At 32.1% G+C, this 27,066-nt stretch overlaps 4 protein-coding genes across 5 annotated transcripts; 1 reads left to right on the forward strand and 3 right to left on the reverse strand.

The window, feature by feature from the left end:
- The first annotated feature begins 5,550 nt into the window (after positions 1-5,550).
- On the forward strand, positions 5,551-8,911 carry LOC105108704 (uncharacterized). Its single transcript, XM_011003154.1, has 5 exons — positions 5,551-5,877; positions 5,975-6,119; positions 6,392-6,549; positions 7,377-7,461; positions 7,549-8,911. Exons 1-5 carry the CDS (start codon positions 5,771-5,773, stop codon positions 8,761-8,763), a joined length of 1,710 nt encoding a protein of 569 aa, XP_011001456.1. The 5' UTR covers positions 5,551-5,770; the 3' UTR covers positions 8,764-8,911.
- A 259-nt stretch (positions 8,912-9,170) lies between these two features.
- LOC105108781 (uncharacterized) lies at positions 9,171-10,242 on the reverse strand. The gene has a single exon (XM_011003268.1). The coding sequence runs from the start codon at positions 10,002-10,004 to the stop codon at positions 9,465-9,467; it is 540 nt and encodes a 179-aa protein (XP_011001570.1). The 5' UTR covers positions 10,005-10,242; the 3' UTR covers positions 9,171-9,464.
- Positions 10,243-11,625: 1,383 nt separating this feature from the next.
- Positions 11,626-16,342, reverse strand: LOC105108862 (Protein kinase family protein). Of its 2 annotated transcripts, none has more exons than XM_011003456.1 (9): positions 16,075-16,342; positions 15,830-15,971; positions 15,260-15,331; positions 15,019-15,162; positions 14,795-14,935; positions 14,080-14,510; positions 13,499-13,698; positions 13,280-13,412; positions 11,626-12,494 (listed from the first exon to the last, which is right to left on the reverse strand). In XM_011003456.1, exons 1-9 carry the CDS (start codon positions 16,169-16,171, stop codon positions 11,896-11,898), a joined length of 1,959 nt encoding a protein of 652 aa, XP_011001758.1. In that variant the 5' UTR covers positions 16,172-16,342; the 3' UTR covers positions 11,626-11,895. The 2 variants fall into 2 exon arrangements, with proteins under 2 accessions (XP_011001758.1, XP_011001683.1); XM_011003381.1 differs by having other exon boundaries at positions 15,830-15,986.
- A 9,575-nt stretch (positions 16,343-25,917) lies between these two features.
- LOC105108988 (uncharacterized protein At3g28850-like) lies at positions 25,918-27,066 on the reverse strand. Its single transcript, XM_011003573.1, has one exon. It carries the CDS (start codon positions 26,763-26,765, stop codon positions 26,022-26,024), a length of 744 nt encoding a protein of 247 aa, XP_011001875.1. The 5' UTR covers positions 26,766-27,066; the 3' UTR covers positions 25,918-26,021.

Raw genomic sequence — 27,066 nt, forward strand, 5'->3', positions numbered from 1 at the left:
AAAAATGATATAAATTTTGAGCAGCAACTATTAAATTCAAACTTTAAACTAAAATAATTTTTTTTATCCAAACTTTTATTACTGGCTAACTATTGTGTGGTTAAATATTTGTTTTTTTTTTTTTAAATTAATGTGGGTGTTCGGGTCAGCTTGCGCGCACCACAATTAATTTCATGAGTTCTAAAGTTAATAACTATGTAAGCCTCTAATACCATCGTATAAGTAATCAAATACCCGAAAATATTTGTCTTGTTTGACTTTGAGTTATTGGCTTTTAAGTTTTTAATCCTCTGTAGCTTTTTAGACACTGGTCCTGCATGATCAATTTGCTCCTGTTTCGTAAAACGCTTAGAGGCAAGAGACCGCAGCACATGCCTCCAAATATCATTTTTGGCGCTCAATATGATATCCATCCCATATCATCTTTATTAAATTTAAAATTTTAAATAAATAAAGGGCATCATGCAGTGTTTCACCGTGTCATGTGAGGGATTTTATTGTTGCACTAGAAACTTAACCTGTTATACGTGGGGTCAATTTTTTTATATAAAATATATTAAAATTTAAAAATATTAGATCTTCTTATTAAGTTATATTTAAGAGTATTGGATTTGTCTATAACATTTAACTTAAAAGTTATATTTATAATATTAATAATAATATCAAACTTGCATTATTCAAATTTAAATGAATTTGACTGGAACATTAAACTCATAGCCTTAAATATAGGTCTGGCTACGAAGTCGTATTAAAAAATATGATAATTAAAAATAAAATTAATATTACAGAATAAAATTTAAAAAATAATTAAAAAGAAAAAAACAATAAAACTAAGATTTACTCTAATAAATAGTGTTTTGCAATGGGAGGTATAATAAAATCCCCTCATAAAATTACATAATCTAATTAATGGCAAACAAAATAAATCATAAAATTTAATTTTTAATCAAATTGATATTAAAAGAAAAAACTACTTAAAAAAAATATAAATCAATCAGTTTAACCCGTCAAACTAGATTAACATGTCAAAGTTGATATCTATATCATGAGAGTATGATAACTAAATAAAAAAATTAATGATAATAAACTAAATTAAATAAGAAAATTATTTAAAAAGAAAAAAGAAAAAAACCCTATAACTAATAATATTTTTTTCAATTTTATTAATTATTATATTAGCAATAATAATTATAATAAAAATAATAATATTTTTAATATTAATAATAATATCAAACTTGTATTACTCAAGTTTAAATGGATATGGCTGTATCGCCAAGTTCAAGAGCCTTGGGTTTAGCCACAACACTAAATTTAAGAACCCTGAATATGAGTCCAACTATAAAATTGTGGTATGAAAGTGTAATAACTAAATAGAAAAAAAATTAATATTAAAAAATAAAATTAAAAAATAAAATAATTAAAAGGGAAAAGAAAAGAAAAGGCAAAGCACTATTCCAACCAAATTGATATTAAAGAATGACACTAAAAGAAAAAAAACTAATCAAGAAAAAAAATATATGAATCAACTGGATTAAGCCGCTAAACTAGGTCAATCCATCAAAGTTAGGATCCGTGTCACAAGAGTGTGATAACTAAATAGAAAAAAATAATATTAACAAACTAAATTAAATAAAAAAAGATTAGCTGGAAAAAAAAAACAAAGTAAAAAGCAATAAAAAAAACCTCTAACTAAAAGGTATCTGCATTTCACTATAGATTTACACAATACGATCTATAGTGAAAGTGTGTAAGTTCATAGTGAAAGGTTGATATATTTTAGTTATGGTTACAATATCAAAAGATAAAATTGGAAGGAAAAAACAAATGAAGAAAAAGAAAAAAAATCCGAATCAACTGGGTTAACCCGTCAAATCATGTTAACCCATTAAACTTGGAATTCATGTCATGAGAGTGTGACAACTAAATAAAAAAAAATTAACATTGATGAACTAAATTAAACAAAAAATAATAATTAAAAAGAAAAAACAAAGAAAAAAAACTATAAAAAGAAAAAAATCTGAATTAATTGGGCTAACATATCAAACCAGGTTAGCCCGTCAAATATGGAATTCATGTCATGAAAATTCAATAACTAAATAGAGAAAAAAACTTAATATTAACAAACTAAGTTAAACAAAAAAATTAATTAAAAAAAAACAAAAACACACAAAAAAACTAAAGACACCAACCTTTTTACCATGAACTGCCTTGTGCGGTCTGCAATAAAAGGTTGATCCTTTTAGTTATAGTTAATTACAATATTAAAAAATAAAAGTAAAAGTAAAAAATTAATTAAGAAAAAGAAAAAAAATTCAATCAGCTAGATTAATCCGTCAAACCTGGAATTTGTGTCATAAGAGCATGATAACTAAATAGAAAAAAAATTAACATCAATGAACAAAATTAAAAGAAAAAAATATTAATTAAAAATAAAAAACAAAGGAAGAAAAAAAGTGAAGTAAAAAGGAAAAAGATTTAAATTAATTGGGTTAACTTATCAAACTAAACTAACCCATTAAACCTGGAATTTGTACCATGAGGGTTTGATAACTAAATAGATAAAAATTTAATATTAACAAGCTAAATTTAAAAAAATAATTAAAAAGCCAAAAAAAACTACTAAACAAAAAAAAAGGAGAAAAACAAAGAAAAAAACTAATGAAAAAAAAATCCGAATTAAATGGGTTAAACCTTTAAATCAGGTTAACTCGTTAAATTTGTGATTTGTATCATGAAAGCTTGATAATTAAATAGGATAAAAACTTTTACAAGTTAAGCTAAATTTAACTCGGTTAACTTTTTAAACTCAGAATTCGTGTCATGAAAGTCTAATAACCAAATAAAAAAAAATTTAATATTAATAAAATTAATTAAACTAAAAAATTAATTAAAAAGAAAAACCAGAAAAAAAAAATTGGGTTGACTCATCAAACCCGAAATTTGTTTCATGAAAGTTTTATAACTAAATAAAAAAATTAAAATCAACAAGCTAAATTAAACAAAAAAATATTCATTAAAAAAACAAAAAGAAAAACACTTAACCTTTTCACTATGGGTTAGTTATAATATTAAAATATGAGATTAAAAGACAAAATTAATAAAAACAAATCTAAATCAACTAGGTTAATTCATCAAACCCAGGATTCGTGCCATGAGAATGTAATAACTAAATAGAAAAAATTTGAATATTAATGAATAAAATTAAATAAAAAATTAATTAAAAAGAAAAAAACAAATGAAAAAAATCCTACAGAAAGGAAAAAACTAATGAAGAAAAACATCTAAATTATTTGGGTTAACCTGTCAAACCTAAGATCCATGTTATGAAAGTTAAATAACTAAATAGAAAAAAATTTAATATTAACAAACTAAATTTAAAAAAATAATTACAATAAAAAAAGAGAGAGATTAATTTAACAAAAAAATCAAATAAAAAAAACCTACATGAAAAAAAAAAGAAAAAAAAAATTAACTTAGTTAACCTGTCAAATCTGAAATTCGTATCATAAAAGATTGATAACTGAATAGGAAAAAAAACATTTTACAAGTTAGCTCAAACTTGAAATCCGTGTCATGAAAATTTGATAACTAAATAGAAAAAAAATTAATATCTACAAACTAAATTAAATAAAAAAATTAAGTAAAAAACAAAAAAAAATTTGGACTAACCCTTCAAACTCAGAATCTATATCATGAAAGCTTGATAACTAAATAGAAAAAAAAAATTAACATTAACAAACTAAATAAAAAAAAATATTCATTAAAAAAACAAAGAAAAAGAAAAAAAATAAAAAAACTAAGCCTTTTCACTGCCCGAGCTGTTTTAGTTACAATTAATATTTTTGCGTTATTCTGTTATATTTTTTTCATTTTGATACCTTAATTTTTTTAATTTAATTTTTTAATGTTATATTTTTTTAGGATTGATTGTGGTGATTTGTTTGTATGATTGTGTGTTTCTAGTGTCATGGGAATATTTTTTTGCTGAGTTTGACAAAATAAAATTTAATTTTATTAATTTACAAGAATTAGAGCTTTGGGATCGAATTTGGAGCTTAAATAAATACCAAGTCCTTTTTTTTAAAAATAGCATTAGGAATTGATTTGGACGGTCAACTGAAGTTTTTTTGTCACTTGATATATTTTTTAGTTTGATCATTTTACATTAATTTTATTTGAGATTTGATTTAGTATTTTTATCTTAAATGCCTGGACATGGAGTTCTTGCAATCTCATGACGAGATTTTAGTGTTTGATTTTAAAAAATAAAATAAAATCATGTTTATCTTAAACAACTAAGAGTTAAAAAATTAGAATTGAAATTAAAATAAATACAATGGATGATGGTAAACAAACAAGGTAAAGTAATTGACATGTGTATTACACGCACCAGCATACATGAGTTATCCATCACAAACAAATAATGTATAAGGTCACTTACCATGATCAATCATGATAAGGTGATGATGTGCTTTTCTTTTATTTCTCTTTCTTCATCTTTTCTCTACTATCTCTTTAAGATTCAAAAACTAAAAGGTGTTTTGACATTTTATTTTTGTTTTAAATTTAATTATCGTTATTTTGATTGATATTTTTCTTTATTTTAAGTTTTTTTAATTTTAATTTACCGTTTAACATTTGGTTTAATGAGGTCAAATTTTGTTCTTGTTTTTTATTGCTTTTTTTATTTAAATTATTTTTTAATTATTTTTTTAATTTCACCTATCAACATTTTATTTATAATTTCAGGTTATTGTTTTTGCTTTTTTGGTTGTTGCTTGTTTTGTTTTAATTTTTTTATTGATTTTTTATTTTTATCTCTTATCATCTAGTTGATTATGAATCTGACTTTTTTTTTTTTTCAGATTTATTTTCATTAAACAATCTTAATCTCATGATCTAAATTACAAGTTTAAATAATTAGGTTGAGTTAACTCTGCTTTATAGGTTCTTCAATCATTTTTTTTTATTTTTTATTTAATACTAAATTAATTTTATAATTTGATTTAATTTGATTTTTCTTAAAATTATTTCAAATTTTATAATTAAATTATAAATTTGATAAATTAACTTAAATATATTTGAATTGTTTTTTAACTTTTTTTTAATATTATTTTCTATGGGATCGGTTGTTTGAACTTTTTCTCTCAAATCACGCCCTCAGCGACCGATCACCGTTTTCTTTCTCCTTTCCTGTCCATAAAATGGAGGGTGAGTACTCGAAAAAGTTTAAACAAATATACGATCCATTAGAGGATCTTGCACATGCAAAATGGGATATATAATATCGATCGATGTTCTAATTCAGTGAAAAATCCCAATCGTAGGTGAACAAGCTCTAGTTTTTCAATGATTTGAAGGAATTGACGGGGAAGGTCTTAGTGATGCATGAACTTGATAAGAAAATTGATAACAATGTAGATTCGCGATTGCTTTTGTTTGGTGCTCTTGATCGTGGTTTTTGCATGGCTACAGTATCACGGGCAGTGTCCGGGCTTATGAACCAGCCTGAATAACATGGTCGGCCCGGGCTTTGGACTTCTAAAAATAAGTCTAGCCTGACCCAGACCCATATCGAACCCGTTCAAGTTCAGCCATGAACAAGTGACAGGTTATAGGTCTATACTGTGATATAGTAGTTTCATAAAAAAAAAATTCAGAAACCACAATCCTCCGCTCCTCCGTCTTCTTCTCTCCGGTTGCTTTTTTTCAACTTAACTTGGTGTGATATCTACAAAACAAAGCAACTAATCAACTCTTGTATTTCCAAATGGAAACAAAGAAGTCAATAACCCACAAACACAATGATCTCTTCTCTTCTTTGATATCGGACATCAAATCTTACACTGGCAATGACCCTCTTGTCCCTTGGCTCCGGTACTCCTAATCTTTCTCTTTTCTCTTCTTTGCTTGTTTTAATAATAATATTGCCGCTGCTTTTGTTAACCAAACTTCATTATCTGTTCTTAAACAGGGGAATTAAGAAACTGAAGGAGTGTCTGCTTCCGGATACACTGAAACAAAAGCTGCCTCGTTTCTTGCAAAAATGCACACAGAGTTTTGAGTCAGATAGGCGTTACAGAAATGACTTGCGCTACCTTCGTGTTTGGTTACAGCTGGTGAATTTCAGAACCCGTCTCTTTCCCTTTTTTTATGTTTTTGTCTAATTTATTGGGTTTTGGATTGGTTTATTAGATAACTCTGATTTTTGAACCTGGGCTGTTTATTTTCTTGCTTGATTTCTCTGTTTTTTTTGGTGTTTGAGTAAAATGGGCAAACGGAAAAGAAATGAAATCGGAGAAAATAAAAGTGTATTAAATGTTAAGAAAGACTGGCTGTATTTTATCATTGTAATTTTGGTTATTTGTTTATTTTGAATGGGATTGAGTAGATGGATTATGTGAATGATCCAAGAGCGCTGTTGAGCACCATGGAAATGAATCGCATAGGAACAAAGCGGTCGTTATTCTACCAGGCATATGCTCTGTATTATGAGAAGACGAAGAAATTTGAAGAGGCTGAGAACATGTACCGTTTAGGGGTTCACAAGTAAGTTAACTACATTTCAAAATATATCTCAATATTTGAATGGAAGAGGACCTTTGATGTTTAGTTCTACTTCACATTATCAGTAAATGCTTACAACACATCTGAATGAGTGGTACATGGATTTTGTAACGCAACCCTTTGGAAGTATGAGGCCAATTAGCAGTTTAGTGACTTCCCAGTTCTGCATCTAGACAGCGGGCATGTTTTTTTTTTTTGCGCGGCAATGTAGTTTTCAGGTGGGACTACTCTTACCTGTTGGCTAAAGGTTGAGCATGTCAAGGTTTCTGAGAAAATAGTGGATTACGAGCTTAGCTGAAAGCCTCTTGCCCTTTCAACTGGGTTTCTTAGCCACTTTCACCTTTCATTTGAAGCAGCTGGCTTGATTGAGCACTCTCATATATATTTTTTTTCTTTCTAAATGGACTACAAAATGCAGTCAGTTTACTGAGTATTTGCATTTTGTCCATGTGATTGGCTTCACCTCTTGGTTCCTGAGGGAGTGCTAGAAGCTATATTTTGTTCTGTTTTTTTTTTGTTCTCCCCTTCCTATCAATATAAGCTTACTCTGAACTCATGTCATAATGAAAACCGTATTCATTATTTGGCCATCTACCTCTACCATGCAAAGAACAAATTATGGCTGCTAATTACTAGCTTTATTGCATCACAAAAAGAATTGCAACTTGCCAAATACCTCATCTAATAAAATAATAACTTTTGTATTTCATTATGTTACATAGCCCTTTGATGGTTTTGGGTGTTATATGATTTTTTCTTTTGAAAATAGAACTAAGCAATATCCTCCATCTGAAACAACTTCTGAACAGCCTCGCCGAGCCTGTTGATGAATTGCAGAAATCATATGAGCAGTTCCTTCATCGCATGGAGAGACACAAGAAAAAGGACATCCAGGTGGTGCTCACTTTGTTTTAGATGTTGACTTGCCTTCATTATTCGTGGAGGTCTTCTGTCATCTAACTTTTCACAGAGGTCTTGCAGCACCAGACAGGAAGGAGTGGTAAAAGACCTCTACCTGCCAGGAAGACAGAAGAGAACGATGAGAATGTATACAGAATCGAGGATAGACCTAAAAAGATACCGGATGGGAGTTCTCAGGATGTAAAGCCAATGAAGGAATCTAATCATGTTGGATTTTCAGGAAATTCATGTGAATTTGGCTTGGGTAGTGATCTGTCCACGAAGAAGGAGGATGTGAAAAAGATTGGACAGAGAGATGCATCTAAGCTGCAAGAGGATACACGAGAGTCAGATGAATCCAAGATGTGTCACAGAGATGACACTGTTGTGGTAAAGTTTGTAGACACTGCAATAGTTGGGAAACAAGAAGCAGAAGATGCCTGCCATCATGGACTCCTGGACCCTACAGTAAATATGAAGGAGGCCATGAATGCCATCAATAGCATGTTTCGCGAGCCTTTAGAGATTGCTCCAATAAGTAGCTCACACAGAAGTCGACCAAGAGAAGAGCATAGTTTGAACAGTGAATTTGATGTCTTTATTGATGAAAATTTGGACAATGGAACCAAATCATTGCATCAAAAAAAAGAAAAGAGTATTTCCCTGAAGGTGCATGGTAGAGCTCAAATCCCCTTGATTCATCAAGAACCATTTCAAATATTCATTGATGATGAAGAAAGCGGTGAAAATGGTGACAGAACTCTGAAGAATAAATTAAAGGAGAGTAAGACTCGAAATCTGACAGAAGGTTCTTGGTCATCTGCTTTACCTTTAAATGCCTTTGTCTTCCCAAGTCCGAAGGATCTTCCGAGTGGAAACTCTGATTATATGGATGATGAGAGCTTGCCTCGAATAAAGCATAGAGAGGATACAGTTGTTCACAGGTTTGTCAGATCTACCATCTTAGATGCGGCGGCGGTGGAGAATGTTTGCCACCACGGATTAGTAGATCCTACAGTCAATTTGAAGGAGGCTATGGATGATATCAACAACATGTTTGGGAAACCAATGGATTTTGTAAGAACCAAGAGACCACAGCAGGATAAAACACCAGTTATGAAACAAGACATTTGCGGATTTTCAATACTTCCTGATGATGATCTGGAACATCAACGAGGTCAGCCACCATCCAAGCCCTCCAGAGTAAGCAACACTGATTTGTTTGAGCCAACAGCTTTTACAAAAGCGGCCATGGATGACATAAATAAAATGTTTGGAATGCCATTGGACTTTTAGGAACAGTTATTATTAATGGCACATAAGATTTCAATCTGTAGCTTATTTAATGTGTTGTGATTTACCACAACATTTGCCATGTGCTTGAATTCGTTAAAATTTGATCTCTTTGATTATGCTTCATATCAAAATCTTCGAATGTGGTTTAGCGTTTGCCTGTACTATCTTTATTCCAATCTCCAGTTGCAGCTGATTATCTTCATCTGCATTGTGCTGTGATCTGTCAATCAGAGTCCTCGTGATGTCTGCAAATACAGCCTGGGCCCTAGAGAAAGAAATATTTAAACAACGACTTTGTAATAGATAAAATGCAACTCTTTATGCCAGGGAATTCAATTTATTGAAGAAATACAACAAATCGCCACCATTGCCGGATAAAACTGCTAAAATCAACAGAAGAGGGATTGAAACAAAAATCAAAACCAAAATGACGATTGATCATCTTCATCTGCATCGTGGCGTGATCTATGCCATTATAATACTTTCACAAATACAGCCAAGAAAAAGAAATAGCTTACAACAACATTGTGATAGTTAAGAAGTAGCACTTCATGCAAAGGAAACAAAGTCGTTGAATAAATGGAACAGATAGCCACCATTCCTAGATTATAGTTGAAATCAACAGGGGAGGGAACAAAACAAGAATAAAAACCGAGATGAAGATTGGTCACGAGCTAAAAGATAGTGAAAGAGCAGTAATATCAGACATGAGTTTCAGGAGCGCATTGAGCTGGTTGGAAAGCCAAGGGACCTGCAGCATAGATCACAGCTTCGTAATTACTTCCTCGCAACACCTTGTTCTCGAATCGAAGTGGAGCACCATAAAGTCCATAGTTAACATTGGAGAGGAGGCTGCAGTTTGCAAGAGCAGATGAAACGAGTTTTACATGGCAACCGTGGAGGGGATGGTCCAAAATATTGTTGCTCATCTTGAAGTCATCAAGTTGTGCGTAGAAGTAACCATATGCATTGGTTTCATATGCCTTGTAGTAAGTGACTTCTTTCTTGAAATTTTTGCAAATTACACTGACTTTAGCTGAAGGGATTGGCTCGGCCTCTGTCAAAGACCATGATCCAGAATACTTGCAGCTTTGGCAATAGACCATGCCTTCAACCACCACATCGACTTTCTTCTCTACCGGCTTGGTTGGAGTGGTTTCATCATAGGCAGCTGTTGAAAGGAAGGCTAATGGGAGCAGCAAGAGAGAGCAGATGACAATTGTAAGCTGGTTGCTTGCCATATTCTCTGTGGAGGTTGTTGCAGCTTAAGCAGAGAGCAAAAGTGATTTGTAATTGTGTGAGGGTAGATATGAATATGCAAGTATATTTATAAGCACTGGAAATTTGTTGTCCATCATCATATTTCTGTTTGAAGATTTTGATAGACGTGGGGACTACTAAATTACGGCATGTCAACTACTAACTTCGATCCTTTAAAGCTTGTTAACGTGAAGACTACCTTCCTTCCTGAATAAAAAATAACACGAAGAAAGAAATACGCCTTCCATTTTTTTTTTTTTTGGTCGCATGAGAGAGATTTATGCAGTATCTTATTTGTTCTGAAAAGCAAGAAGATGCATGATTTTTGCCCCTATTTGCTTGAAAGAATGGAGCCCAAGATTCACAGGTGGGAATAATTGAACCCTCGCATGTGCCCACCACCACAATGATTGTGGAGAATTCTTCGGCCTGCAGATTTTCAAACAGATTTTAGGTTTTTTTCCCGTAAAATATGTTCAAAAGCGCTGTGGACTTGGGCCTACTGTTTATGGTTGTGCTAATTCCTTTTGATCCATAAAGATCTGTATACTGGTATTTCGAGAATGTCAAGAACATACCCTTCTTTCTTGTTTTTTTCCCTCCCTTTGTAATGCAGAAAACCAAAGTAGTATATCCTGGTTGCAGTTTTAATAATAAGAGATGATAATTTTTTATTATTTGTTTTTGCATTTTTTAAAAAATAATTTTTTTATTTTTTTCTTTACTTCAAATTATTTTTTTATGTGTTTTCAAATCATTTTGATGTAATAATATAAAAAATAAAATTTAAAAAATAAAAACATTATTTTAATAAATTTTTAAATAAGAAACACTTTGAAAATCAATTCAATTGTTATTACAATACTAAAACAATTTTAACTTTTCTTCCATGTATAGCACGATTGAGTTTTGAAAGACAATGGTGAGTGTACCGCTATAAAATTATTTTCATTTTTTTTTCAATAGAAAGTAAAAAAATGCATTCAATTATTGAGAATGAAAATGATTTTTTTCATAAAAAAATAAAAAAAATCAAAGCTACAACTGTTTTTCATAAAAAATCAAAACTACAATTTAATTTATAATAGATCTTTTAATATTTTGTATTCATGACAATCTAATTACAAAATATTTATTTTATTTTATTCAAAGTAAAAACCATCATTAAGGAAATTTTTATATTAGATTTATGATAAAAAAAATTTAAAAACATATTACTATATTTATGAACATCTTACATGTTTAGGTCTTTCACCTTGTTTAGAAGCAGGAGAATTAAAAAGGGCAGCCACTTCCATGCATTTTTGGAAAAGTAATCAAAATCCACTGGGATGAGAGAAAGCCACCGTGTTGAGCATTGACCGCAGCCCCAGACGCAGCTGTGACAGGGGCAATCGCTGATCTTTACATTTTATTTTGGCAGCCAGAGTCATCACAAATACAGTATGTTTATTTAGACGGATACTTTGAATCGTCATACTGTGGTTAAAGGAAAAAAGAACTAATCTGGCACTGCTTGCTCTATGCCTCTTATCTTCAGCTGAAGTCCATCACCATCAGAATTCAACAAGTCAAAGATAGAGAGAGGAGAGGAGGAGCAAGTAAAGAACAAATGGAATATTAACTGATTGACGTGTGGTTGTGCTTCTATGGCTCATTTCCCAGCCAATTTCCAACCTAAAAAAGAAAGAAATTACATATATATGTATAGAACAGGGGGAGAGAGACACACCACCTCGGGTATATACAAGTAACTGATCTCCCTTACATATGATAGGTACAAGTGGGGAAAAACCTACAGGCAACTGGTTTTGTGCCTCTTTAACTAAAAACAATGAGAAACTGAGCTCATACTTACAGTCCGATCATATTTTAGCTGGCTTCTGTGGACAAAATTTCAAGCTCTGCCCACCACAGGGGAGAAAGTTTTGGGATTGCTGCATCTGGTGTTAATGTAGTTATCTCTCTTAACCTTCCAGTAACTTCTCTCATTGTTGGTCTTTGTTTTGGATCCGGGTGCACACAAGATTTTATTACTTCACCAATTCTCTCCAGCTTTTCCTCTTCGAACGAGTCCAGAGTTGGATCCACCTTTTCCCTGAGGGGTTGGTACCCTCTCAAATAGTCTGATGCCCAGTCTTCAAGTGAGACATTGTCCACCGAGTATGGTAGCCTACCAGTAACCATTTCAAATAACAAGACACCAAAATTGTAAACATTACTTTCTGGGAGCGCCAAAGGCATATCTGGGAGCTTCTTGCCAGATAGTTCCATCTCATTTGCAATTATGTCATTTGAGAAGGTGAAGTCTGAGATTTTGGATGCATAGTCCTCAGTTAGAGAGATCACCGAAGAGGTCAGGTTGCTGTGAGCTATTGGTGGATTCAGCTGGTGCATATGCTCAAGGCAGTAAGCCATGCCCATTGCGATTCTCAGCCGCATCCCCCAATCCAAGTGTTCAGATTCTTTAACTGCAGCATGAAACTTAATAATAAGATTTACAATCTACAACAAAACCAAACACAAAGCAAATGGGGAGAAAATTTTCTTTTCTAGGGGCGAGAACTAAAGATGGATTATGATTTTCAAATGCCTGACCTGCCGGCCAACTCAAGATACTAAGCGCATAAAACTTCCAAAACCTTGGTGCAGCAAAGCATATCTCTTATTCACAAAGTGATGAAACCCATACAAGGGAAAAAGAAACCCCTAAAGTTGCACTCCGTTTAATCAACATTCATTTTCTTTACACTCTCTATCTTCTCAAGATTGGAGGTTAATGGATCATTTACATATGAAAGATTCGATTCAGGATACTAGATATCAGAAAAAAAAAATCAATAGTTTTAATATGAATATTAATGAGGCAATACTCGCAAACATCATTTGTTTTAAAAATATACTTCATAAAGTTTTTGCATTAACTCTACAAGTTGATTAGGCTCCATTTAGCATTGCGGTTTAGGTGCTTATTAAAGTGATTTTACAAAGTGCTTTTTGTCTGAAAAGGCACCAAAATTATTGTTTTTTTTTTTTTTAGTTTTGATATGAGAAAGTCAAAATCATAGCATTTAAAAAATTAATTTTATGCATTTTCAGATGAAACACACTTTGAAAAAACACTTTCAATTGCCTTACCAAACACACTTAGAATGATGATTTTTATGTTTTTATTTAATGAATCTCAACAACAAAGATCTTATTTTTGGTATGTGTTCTGCAACAAGGATGCCAATAACAAATGATTCTCACTCACTGTGTAAATGCTCAAAGAGCGTCCCATTTGGAGCATATTCAAATACCATCATTCTTGTGAAAGGCTCCTCCTCCTCACAGTACCCAATAAGGTTAACAAAATTCTTGTGGTTCACTTTTGATAATGTCTCGATCTGAAGCATAAAACGAGAAAACAATTAGGAAATGCCAGATCACACCATAAGCATGTATTGTTCAATGGGAGTTAATCGTAGATTACCTTCTGTCTAAACTGAACTTCTAGATTCTTTGACCAATCCTTGGCAGATGTTATTGCAACAGATGCCACAGCTAGCACAGCTATTTCAACTCCACTAGATAACGTCCCTTTGTATAGTGTGCCAATTGGTGAAGAACCGATTACATTACTAAAATCTTCACAGCCCGCTTCAAGCTCAGATCTCTTAAGCTTTGGCACACCTGAAATGTAAATCTAAATCATATTAGTGCAACGACAAGGTTAAAACATGAACATGGAAATATAAAACACTGAAGGGGATGAGGAAACAGAGGAACAAAAGGATGTGGACCCACTGTCTGTAGTTGCACATGTAGGTGGTCAAGAGTTGAACATTTATGACATCAAATACAGAAATATGATGGTAATGATCACAAAAGCATGCAAGATTAACACCAAATTAACTCAACTAAGTCAAACTCAATATCATTACTTATTATCCGGTTCAGGTTTTCAGATGTTATATTACTGAATAGATGTAGGAACAAGAATACTTCTTTCCAATTTGGAAATGGAGTCCCTACAAATGCTTCCTGATTATTTTACCAAGAAGAAAGACTTACCAGTTACAAATGCTTTCTGAAGTTGTCCACTCAATCCTGTGGCCCAAGGTTTGACAGAAGCCTTGTTAGTTTTGCAGATGTATATACCGAGGATTGAAATGAGAATAACTAGGGTGCCCCCTATAGTTCCAGTTATGATTGCACCATGATGTTTTTTAGATTGGGAATATTCAGATGATGTTCTGGGAGCACTTGAGTCAGAAAGAGCTGGAGCTGAAATGGAAGGTGGAGTAGAACCATTTAAAGAAGAGAAATTTCCAGTTGGCTTCCTTATAGGTGGTGCAGATGGATCCCTTGTAGATGGTGCAGTTGACTCTTTTGGGGGTGGTGGGGGGAAAGTCCTAGAAGGAAGACGAGAAGTCACATGTTTGTTCTTTGGTTTTTTGTGCAGCTGTCGTCTGTGAACTGCATTTTCTATACGCACAAGATTCCTATCAAAAAATGAAAAAAAAAGGCATTATATTATAAAAGCATGGATCACTTAAAACATTATGTACAAAGAAGATCAAGAAACACAAGATAAACTCAAGAAAAATTCTAAAGGTATAACAATTCAGAGGTCCTTTCAATGTCAAAGACACTAGGGAAATGTCACCCCATGGTCTAAAGAGCCCATACAACAACCTCATAAGGACCCATCTCCTGGATTTTGCCCCAGACATCCAGAGTGATATCACCCACAAGAGAGTATCATCAAGTGATCATAGTGACATACCATGTAATGGATCTTTTGTTGCGGGATGAACCTTTAGCTGCATTAGATAACTCGTTCTCGTCTACTTGAAATTCAGAAAGCGTCTCCAGATGTTGAATTTCAGATGATAAGCTTCTGAGTCGCTCATTGTTGTCCAGTAGACTGGATATAGGTAGAAAATAAGTTACTATACTGACAGAAGCAGAAGATAACTTCGTTGACCATAAAAATAGTTTGACACTCACAGGATTGCCAGTGAGGGATTACTGCCAAGATCAGGTGGAAGGGGCCCACTGAAGTTATTGTACCCAAAATCTAGCACTTCCAACGCCTTCAGCTCTCCGACCCCTTCGGGGATGATCCCAGAAAATGAGTTGTTTCGTAAAATACTGCAATTAAACATTAAGAGACAATGCTAGAGATTAAAATTTAGAGCATAAAACAGAAGGAAGGGCTCTAAATATCAGTCGCCTAATGAATACTCACATAGACTTTATGTGGACAAGGTTTGTGATTTCAGGTGCCAGTGTTCCTTCAAGACAAAGATCTTTCAAGTTCCTGCGAGTTATATGACAAACTCACCTTTAGAACAAGAACTTAAAAATAATCCTACTGAGATGATGACCACATGCAATCAATACCAACTGCCGAAGAGAACATTTGTATGTAAATACAACAGCAAAAAGTCATCTTTACAGCAAATCACACAAAATATTTAGAAGTATCGCAAGGAATTTAAAGAGAATTACTTTGTTCTAACATGTTTTTCGAAAAGAATTACAAAGAACCACTACTTCCTCATTGACTTACTTGATTAATTACATAACTAATAATAACAAAGTTGACCAGATCACAAATTTTAACATCCAAAATTTTAAAGTAAGCTTGAATTCTCAAAACAAAAATACTACTAAAGTTAGTAAATTACGAAGCCTTAAGTTTACAGCTTCTTTCAAACTCCTTCATTTCCCTAAATCTCCCAGAAACCAAACAGAACATAACAGAAAAGTCAAAATCTCTTAAAAACAAGATGAGGGAAGAAGAAGAAAAACTTACAAAACTACAACTTTGCCATCAGAAGAGCACTCAACACCGAACCAGGAACAGGGATTAATCACTCCAAAATCCATTTTCCAGCTCTTCAACGCACCGTATGGATCACTCACAATTCCCTCTCTCAACTTCAACAACGCCATACCTGCATCATCATCATCTGCTCTTTTCATCACTTGTTCCACTACTAACTTTCTCGAGAACTTAACCCAGAAACGAACAACACAAGCATAGACACACTTACTTACCTTCATCATTAAGCGAAAAGCAGAGAATCAAGTTTTGATATACCAAAAACAAGATTAGAACTCCAAACCGACTGATTTTCCAGTTATTGATCTCCATGAGAACAACAGTGCCCAAACACCAGCTGTATTGAATTGTAAACAAGTAGAGAAACAAGGAAAGGAAGAAGTAGATAACATTCAAAAACTATGTTCTCTCTCGTGTGCGTGCTTGGATTTTTTAGACATGTTTAGACCCCTTGTAGACGCTTTTGATTTTTGAAAACGCGTCTTCGCTTTTTCTTTTAAATTTCTGGTACTGGACTTCTTTTTTACTGCTGTAAAATACATTATTTATTTAATTCCTGAAAAATAATTTGTTTTTATGCTTGGTGTTATTATAAAAAAAACAAGTTAAAAAATATTTTTTTAGTATTTAATTAAAAAAAGTTAAAAAATAATTTATTAATTCTTATTAAAAAATCTGAATTTATTAGAAAAACGAGAACCTTATCAAAAGAGTTAAATAAAAATAAAATTAAAAAAAAATTTAATAAAAAAAATAAAAATAAATAAATTAAATCTAACAAATAAAAAAATTAAAAATAATAATAATAAAAAATAAATAATTTCAGAAATTATTTTAAAAAATAAAATGCTATTAAAAGAATGAATATCAAACTTAATAGATAAAAAATTTTAATTAGAAAAAATAAGAGAAAATAAAAAATTTCAAAAATAAAATTTAAAATTAGTATAAAAACCAAATTAAATTAAGTTTTCAGAAATAAAATTAAAAAAATTAAATACATATATTAAAAAATTAAAAAATTAAAAATTAAATTTGATATAATTAAAAAATAATAAGATATTTTGAATTTCTCATATTTTTTATCTAAAATAAAATGATAATATTTTTATAAAAATAAATCAAATTTTTTTAATTAAAACATTTTTTATTGATGAACTTTTATATCGATAAACCACACGTTCTGAAAAATAATATCCAGTACTTTCCATGAAATAATGAGGCTTTACTGTTAATTTTTGAGTCCTTCCAGTCTGGTGCCGTCAATTGTATCGACTTTTTGATCGGTAGGAAGAAGGGGTAAATAAAGGTGACCGGGAAACTCGGTCACTTTCCTAATTAATTGCTGTCCAAGTGATCATGCGGCCGACCGCCTGGACATTAATTGGAATATTTTAGAAGAATAGTAAAATGATATTGAAGGATAGTGATTCCTAGGTTGTCGCCGCACTATGCCGTGGATTATTTATTTTGAGCATGAAAAATATATATAAAAAATTAAGATTCAAAAATATTGAATCTATCTATAAAATTAGACACAAAAATCTTAAATTTTATTAGATTAAATGATGTAAAAGTAATATTTATAGTATTAATAATAATATTTATAATATAAATAATAATATTTTTAATATTAATAATAATATTAAATTTATTTGACTTAGTTTTAAGTGGATTTAATTATATCACTAAATTCAAAAACTTTGAATATAAATCTGGTTAGTGTTATAAAAATATAATAATTAAATAAAAAATATAATTAATTAAAATAAATAAAGAAAAAATAAAGAAAAACTTGAAATAATGCTCTAGGTGAAGGGATACAATAAAATCCTCTCATGAGATCAGAATAATCTAATAAAAAATAAATAAAAAAATAAAATTTAATTTTTAATCAAATTAATATTATAAGATACAATTGAAAAAAAAATTAAAATAATTTAAGTTAATTGGATTAATACATCAAAATAAATTAACTTATTAAACCTAATATTTGTATCATAAAAATAAAAAATATGATAATTAAATAAAATAAATTTAAAATTTTAAAAATAAATTAAACAAAAAAATAATTGAAAATAATATAACTAAAACTCATATTAATTAAAAAAATAAAACTAAAACTAAAAAGCATTCTTCATTTACTGTAAATTTATACAGTAAAGAGCTGAACAAGCCATGTTATCGGATTCGGTGGGAGCTGTGGTTGGTTCCTTGACGTCTCTATTAAAGTCGAGGCTGATGTTATCTCGAGGTCGAGGCAAACTTAATGATACTATTATACTGATTAATTAGCGGCGTTTTCTTGTTTCATAGTCATAATCTCATTTTCAACGTTTTCCATGTAGTTATGGGTAATGATCAGTTTTTTTTTTTTGTTGGATAAATTCGATGAATACTGAAAAGATCTTCTATTTCCATAATTATTATTTTTTTAAAAAATTCATAGGTATTCAAAACCATGCAATGCTAAATGTAAAAATTTTCTTTAGCATCTTAACTTAAAGAAATTTAATAGGTGATGGATTAAAGCTTAAATAATTATAATAAGTAATGAGTTGAAGAATTAAGCTGTTTTACTCGAAATACTCGATCGAGATCAAGTAATGGAAAACTTTTTCCCAGCCAGGGGAAGAAAGAAAAAAATTTGTTTAAGGAATTATTTACCCCAAAAAATGAATTTATTTTATTTTATTTAATATTTAGAACTATAGCAGCGGTTATTTTTTTTAAATTTTAATTTAAAATATATTAAAATAATTTTTTTAATATTAAAATATTAAAATGATCTAAAATTATAAAATAAATTCATCTAAAATAAAATAAATTTTAAAAAGATTTAAAACACTTTATTAATAAAAAAAAAATACAAACTTAAATACTTGCATGGATAGGCCTACAGCAGTCACCCCGAGGGTTTTTTTAAAATATTAATTTTAGTTTTTAAATATAATAATTATGCATTTAGGTTTATTAAAAATAAAAGATTTATTCTTTAACTCGGCAGCTTTGCTTACCCTTAATCGAAAGATATATCCTAACCATTAAAGAATAAAATAAGCAGGTATAAGACTGCATAGTGAAAGGGTGTGCCTCTTTATAAGCACTAACAAAAGAAAAATTAAGAAAATAAATAAAAATTGCTTTTATGAGCAACTCAGTCAGTTGCCACGTATTTTCCTAAAGTTTGGCACCTTCAATTAAGTCGCTTTCAGATGACTCCTTCCGTCTTCCACCAGAAACATTACTTGTGAAAATAGAATATCCCGGCCCACCTTCCAGTGTCGCAAGCTAGGATTAACAAAATATTAATAATAATAATACAAGCAATCATGATATAATTAAATAAATATATGATTGATTTGCTCCATAATTTCAAGAGAAGTGGTCTCACCATTACACCCACATGGCATTATTGTTGCCTTCTGTAGGGTTTTAATCAAGAGTTTAGAGTACTTTTCCAATTTGCAGTAATCCTGATTACAATCGTTAATACTTGCAGGTGATTTATCCTCCCTTTTAGAAGCCTGATTAGACATTTGCACTTTCTTAGCGTGAAAAAGCAGTTCTTACTTCTTACTACGTGTTCATCAATATTATAAAGGAAATTGCTAGCTGTTTTGAAAAGTATGTTGCTTGTGATAGCAAATTGACTACCAAACATGCCAGACCTCGTGTTTTTTATATATTTATAATTACAAACGTAAATTGCAAACGTTAATCGGTACTGTGATTTTAAGATCTTATATAGTGATAAGCCACACCTACCGGACCTTTGTATCGTATAATCTTTCAAATAATAATGATTATATTAGGTATTATTTTTAGATTATTTTGATGGGTTGATATTAAAAAATATGATTTTAATATATTTTTTAAATAAAAAATAATTTAAACCTCATAAAGCCACTTTATCCTGTGCTTGGGTGGCCAGGAAGCAGAAGACTGAGTCTTAGCGCGTGTAATGCGAATTCAAGATTTGTATTTTACAAAGATGATAAAAATAACGAACCAGCGTGTGGGTTTTAATTACCACTCATTTTATATAGGCTGGAAAATCTTATCTCGCTTGTGTTCTTCATTTTGTTTTCTAATTGCTGGCAGCTTGCTCTTTAACATGATTTATCAGGGATAACATCATCTTTTTGCTTGGAACATCGAGCATGCATATGGTTCATGTTCCGGTTCAGTACTGTTCAGAAGTACACCGGTGCTATACATCCACCTCCGATCTTCCATGCTTGTGTTGGAAAAACATGATTAAATAAACTGTTTGGTTTTACTTAGATTGAAAGGGAAGCCCTGATCAGGCAACGAAAGGGAAATGATGTCTGTATATGGAGAAAGAACGCAATGTGGTCCCTTTCCTTAACCAAAGCGCACGTCAAATCCAATAATTCCAACCAGCTTGATCCACATTTTGAACTAAAAAAACACGGGGGTCGTCTATGGGTATTTAGCAGTCTCGAGTCATGACCGTGTCAATGAATGATATGTGGTCACCGTCCTGAGGTGATGGGTCGAGTTAGTACTGGAGGACTTGTAATTTAAGTTATCATTTTGAATTTAAAGATTAAGAGAAATAAATTCATTTCGAATAGGATTCTAATTCAGGTATAAAGATTTGTCTAAAACTAGAATAGAGAACGGTTTGATCTTCTAAAAAAATATATAAATTACTTAAAAAGACTGAAGTATAATCTGTATTGAATGATGAATTGACCCCAGATCACTTACAATCCAAGATATAAAAGCACCCTCGTTCGTCTCATCTGGCACAAGGAATAATTAGGAAAAATCAAAATCACATAGAATCTGTAATCAACCTAAATGTTGTGCAGTCGAAGAAATTAAATACGCAAAATAGTTATCGATCGGAATATAAGACCTAATTAAAACCTGTAAGTTGAATTTAATCTTGAAAATTGGCTCGTCGGATAAAGAATTAAAGCCGTATGAAGTTAAGTTGCGTGTTTGTTCTCATTTGAAGTTAAGTCAATACAGATTAAACCAATAAATTAATTTAAATAAAGTAATGGGAAGTGATCTTTAAATTCAGATTTATTTGATATTGTAATAAGTATAAGCGTTTATAGATGCCAGTGTTCTAATATCTGTAAAAACATGCATGTATCAGAGAAGTACAGTTTGAGCTGTCCTGCAATTGTTGCAAGGCACAAGAAATACAGGCTCAATAATTACAGTAAATTGTGTAGTTTACTTGGTAGGTAAAGCCATGGGGCATTCCTCCGAGACTTTAAATTTATAGATGATCAGTAAATTTATAGATGAAGCTGTAACATTGAATAATCTACCTGCCTCACCCGCAATCTGTTGGCATTGGACTTCATACCAAAACCATTACGTTCGAGGTTTGAGACTGATGAAGAGAGAAGATTAAAAAGAAATTGAATAATCTATTAAACGACTGCGAGTCATGGCAGATAGATGTCATAGTCATTCACTTGGAACCAGTCATGCCCTTACTCCCAAGGCATGAGCTAATATTAAGTAAGGTCTGCAGATATGTTGATTACAGTTTGAGTGTCAAACTGGTTTTATTAGATGAATATTCATCTTGATTTCTTCTTCTTCTTCTTCTTCTGATCTTTATCCTTTCAGCAGACAAATGTAACTTGGACAGAAGTTAGCCTAGGTAGTGACTTGGATCTTACCATGTTTTTTCGTTCCTTATTCAGGAACAGTATGCTAGTAACCATAGTAGAAATTATCTAATCAGTCTAGGAAGTGAGATGACTGGTTTTCTTTTCGTCCAGACAGATAAACCGAAAAGCCAACAGATTCCTTCACGGTTGGTGTTAGGAAAAGACCTACCTAGCAACGGACAAATTAAGAAATCAAAAGATACGAATTATATATTAACTTAATTATTTTTTTTGTTAATGTCTTCCTTGTTGAACTAGTCAGAAGTTAGAAACCCTGGCTGAAATTAAGTTTCCTCTCATATTCATGTCTTAATTTTCCCCTGCGCGCAATGTCATTTTTATGAACCAGACATCACAGTGTTCCATAGATGGTTGAGAAACAGTGTAAGAATTGCAAGTCAATAAGGACTTCTGTTTGGAGGTGCTTCGGGTTGCTGGTTTGAGGTCAGCAGCCACACAAAGCTTTATCTCTTGAGGTCAATGATTTGCTCGGTGCTTTCATTGTACAGTATCTAACACGACACCAGATATTTCTCGGAAAACCATTCTTTCTTTCCTTTCTTTCCTTTTTTAATCGCTCACAAAATCGTTCTAGAACTATTTACTAATTAATGGAGTGGATGGCGTGTTATTTACTAATTAATGGCAGTATTTACTATATGTCCCTGTCATTTTTATATTATATTAGAGTGGTCTTTCAACTATTTTTAGTTGAGTTGCTAATGTCAGTCCTCGAACCTCTTTAATTTCTTACAATTACTTCGTAGTCGCTTTCTTCCTTGTAAGCATGAGATAAAAGATAACGCCTGGAATAGGCAAATAAGAAACTAAAAGAGGGTTCTGCAGAAGAGCCAAAAAAACCAAAACAGAGGAAACGAAGAGCCATGAAATTATTTCATAGTCCTTTAATACTGAAATATAACTCAGTGCTCTAACCACACCTTTAGTTTGTCGAAATATGTTAATATTAATTTGAGCATTTAATTTCATGATTAAGCATTTGATCACAACAAAAAATTGGAGAGTACTTGTAAAACGAAGAAACTGTCTAGTTTTTCACGAAACACATAGCTAAAGGCTTATCAATTTAAAACGAGCTGAAGAGTTGGAGAGCTTGTTCTCTGCAAATTGGATAGTGGAAAAACGAGAAGGTTGATTTAAGAAACTGCTAGTGACTAAATCATCAGAACTTAATATCTGATCACCAAAGTGCAAGCACTAAGACACCATAGCTTTTTGTGCCAATACGATCCATATTAATTAGCCATAAAAACACTATTTTACGAAGAATAATGCCATTTAAACGACCTATTTACTGGATTGTGTTGCGGGGTAGATACAAAGACACAGCTTGTTAGTTAAATGTGCTAACGTAGATAAACAAAATAAGCTTGCTAATTTGATGGAGAAAAACTTGCAACATTGTAAGAGATTGTTTATTTTGAGTTGGGGAAAGGCGAAGGAACGAGGAGGAGACGGGCCAGGGCTAGGGGATTTTGTGGAGAATCTCGAGAACCATGGCTTGAGGTTTAAGCCTTCAAGAGAAAGGGGAGGAGAGAAATCCGGACCTTTTTTGTGCACATGCTGGTTTTTAAAGAGTTTGATTTAGCAAAGCCCATTCGACAAATGCACGTCCTTGTTGAGCATTATTTTCCTTGGATTTAGGGATTGTTTTCTATAAAAATTATTTTTTAAAGTATTTTTAATTTGAAAAATTATTAAAATAATATATATCTATATCTATATCTATATATATATATATTATTTTTTAAAATCTATTTTTAATATTAACACATCAAAATAATTAAAAAACAATTATATTTAATGCCAAGGAAGTTTAACGTAATGTTCATGAGTGTTGAGAAACAAGGGCGGAGGCCCGGGAGCTGGCAGGCCCCGGCGCCTGCAAAGTTTTTTGTTTTTTTTTTCCATCTCTCCTTGAATAATTTTAATTTTTAACTTTGAACTTAATTTTGACCCTCTAGAAATCTTTTTTTTTTTTATTATTAATTTACCCCCAACAAAATTTCTTGCGTCCGCCCGGTTGAGAAAGGAGTGCAGCTGTGGGAATAAGTAGAACTTAGACTCCAAGGAATAGATAAATGTCATGGGAGGCCAGATCTGCAATGCACAGTTTCTTCTTGTTTATCATAGATATTTTTATCATGCATAGCGCCCATTTAACTCGGAAGTTTTTACTAACTCGTCATCGAGCCATAACCCGCAACCAATCAAGAACGCCCTCTGAAGTCTAAACCAGACGCAGCCTCTTGCGAGAACAACATAATTAACAAATTCAATTGTTTAATATTTTCTATCATGCATCCAATCAATGAAGAACGCTCCATCGTGCCTTAAGCCCCCTAGAAAGAAAGAAATTAAAACATTCCGCTATATTAGTTGTAAGATATCAAAACATAAATAGTTTTAACGAAAAAATAGGATTTGGTTTGGAAACAGTACTGGTGATATATATATGATTCCTCCCATGCTCTCCCTATAAGTATTAATTAATTATTATAATTATTGACAGTCTTAAATATATATATCAATAAGGGAAAAACTATATATATAATTGAAAATTATTGATGGGCTTTAAGAGAAAAAAAAGGGAAAGAAGAGAGAAGAAAAAGGAAGCTTTTAAGTTTACTGTGATTGCAATTGTTTTTTAAATAAGAAAAATGAAGGTTAATAATTTTTTTATTTTTTAAAAATTAATTTTAACATCAACACATCAAAATAATTTAAAAACATAAAAAATATATTAATTTGAAGTTAATGAAAGTCGTCCTCTATTTCCAAAAACGTTTTTGAAACACAAAAACAAACATAAAATAATAGTTACCTATTTAAATTTTATCCTAAAATAATAGTTACCTATTTAAATTTTATCCAAATTTGTTTGGCATTTTCCGGAATGTGTTTTTTTATAATTAATTGAAAATATTGATATGATTTTAAGTACTCTTATTCACAAGAGAAAAGGAAAAGGAAAAATTGGAAACAAAAAACTAAAGAGCACATGGCACCAGTCTTGATATCTGATATGACTTTTAAAATGCCTAGTCATAACAATACACGTGAACCCTTGAGAGCATTGAAGCCCCCAGCTTCCATTTCACATGCACTCTAGATTTTTGATACGTGAATAGATCTATAACGAGTCTCTTCTCTGGACCTAAAATTTCTTGAGGAGAAGAAGGACATTAATGGAAAAAACTAAAATTTCTCTTTTATTACATATCGAACTATAAATTCGTCAATGTTTTGCAAATTAACCACCAATTTCTGGTCTGCTACACTGAGAAAAACCTCAATACATGCATGCTAATACTGGGCACAACCGAGATATAGAAGTTGGTACGTTCTACCTATCATTTTGTTTGGCGGAAAACGTGCCTTGTGATGGTGAACACACACACACACACGTTGTCAGTTATTCTAGGTGGTCAAGCTTCTCGATGCTGTAAATGGGCATTTATGGATTCCGAGAGGAAAGATTATACGTGGAAAGACAATAAAGAGGGATGTACAGATTGCAACTTTTTACCAAGTTTACTCCTTCAAAACACATGGAGGAAAATCATTTTCCTTTCTAAGATTTCCATTCCTCTCTTTTCCCAGACACGAAGTTGAAACCAAGAGAATTAATCCTAATTTTTCATAAATTTAATAGATATTTGATTGGACAATTGTAGTGACAGTTCATAAAAGCATAAATACTCGGTATCTTTCATCCTTTTTATCTATATTTGACACAGCTTCTGCAATAAAAAGGTTCTAAAACCTCCTTTTCTAGGCAAAACATAAACCCTCTGAGGTTTTGGTGGGGAAGGGGGGTTTCGCTTTGACTCGGTGCACTTCTTGCTAAGATATATTATAACATTTATTTACGTACTTTTCCCTCCACCTCTTACTTTGGAACCCTAAATAATAAATTATAATATATCTTATCCTTTTAGCATCGGTTTTTTAGATTGTTATCTCCATGCCTAAAGCAATCGAGGAATAATAAATCCACTCAATGAATGCCTTGGAAAAGTGATGGGATGAAATGAAAAGGGTCTTTTTTAAGCACAAATTCATGAAGAATGCAACTGAATGAATGAATCTCTAACATTTAGACAAGCTATTGATTAAAAGTGATTTTATTTAGAACTGTCGAAGTTTTCAGGAAAAGGATGATAAAACTCGATACGACATTAAAATATGCAACTTACCCCTGATTGACTGCTGAATACAACACTCATTAAGTAAATTTTGGCTGACCCTTGATCTGAACTATAAACTCAATACACATTCCACATAACAACATATGTTTTTTTTTTGGTTGTCTGAACCTATCAAATAAACCTTGGCGGTAAGATAAAAAGAAAAAAAAAAAAGAATTGCTGGGACTCCGAAACATCTAAAGAAACAAATCCCACAAAATAAATGTAAGCCATTAAAATACACACGGGATTTCCCATAAATAAACAACACTGTCCTCTGTAATTTTAGTTTGACTTTCTAGGCTCATACGATGATGACCTGCGCCTCCGTAGCGAAGAAACGCAAGTGGGGCATCTAATCAGACCGTTAACATTGCAAGCAGTGCAGTTTTTGAACCCACACTTGGCGGTGTAGATCTTGTGGCTCCCACTACACTGTTCGCAGAGAACAAATCTGAGCCCTCCACATGTATCACAGGCATTGGTGACAGAAAGCGGTAACCCACCAATCAGCTTCTTCAAATCTCCACTCTCATGTAATTCGGTAATTTCCTTGACCCCGCCAATGTATTTTCCTCCGATGAAAACAATTGGTAAAGTAACTCCTTTTGACCCAATAATCTCTTGTAACTCGTCTAAATACATACCGTCCATCGATAAATCACGTTCGTCTATCTGGACACGAAACCCACGGAGGATGGATCTGACGGTCCTGCAATCCTCAAAGGTTCTGCGGACAATGCGGAGGCTAGTAAAGTATAGAATGATGTGTTGGTCCAGGTGGGTTGGCAGTGAAATAGAGTGCTTGGTCGACGGGTGTGCATGGCGGTGGGCCCATGAACGGAGGACTGAAGTGGAGATCCGGACCCGGTGGAAAAGGGAGGGCGATTTGGGGGAAATGGGCTCGGGTTCTTCAGTGACGAGGGTTTGGATATCCTTGAAGGAAGAGCAACAGAATCTTGGTGATGGAGGTTGCGATCTCGGGGAGGAGGGAAATCTTGAGGGCGATCTTAACCAGTTGAGCCACATGAATGGAAGAGAAGAGTAAGGAAGGTTTTAGGGAGTGGAAGTATGCGAGCGAGGAAGGGTTTGCTGGAGGCTATTGAGAAAACGATGACGGAGATATTGTGATTATGTGTTATTGAAGACGTGACTATATAAGTGCTTTTCTGTCATGGAATTACAAGAAATTAATATGGTATGTTCTTTAATGCCCCTTTTTGTTTCTACATGAAATTTTGTGTGAACGTTGGTAAATCCGCTCGTTTCACAGAGTAATGGTAGGGATTTTAAATCTTTTACCCCCACTAACTTTATTAGCATGTAGATT

Source organism: Populus euphratica, unplaced genomic scaffold (genome assembly GCF_000495115.2).
Source record: "Populus euphratica unplaced genomic scaffold, PopEup_1.0 scaffold1.1, whole genome shotgun sequence".
NCBI classification, from domain to species: domain Eukaryota; kingdom Viridiplantae; phylum Streptophyta; class Magnoliopsida; order Malpighiales; family Salicaceae; genus Populus; species Populus euphratica.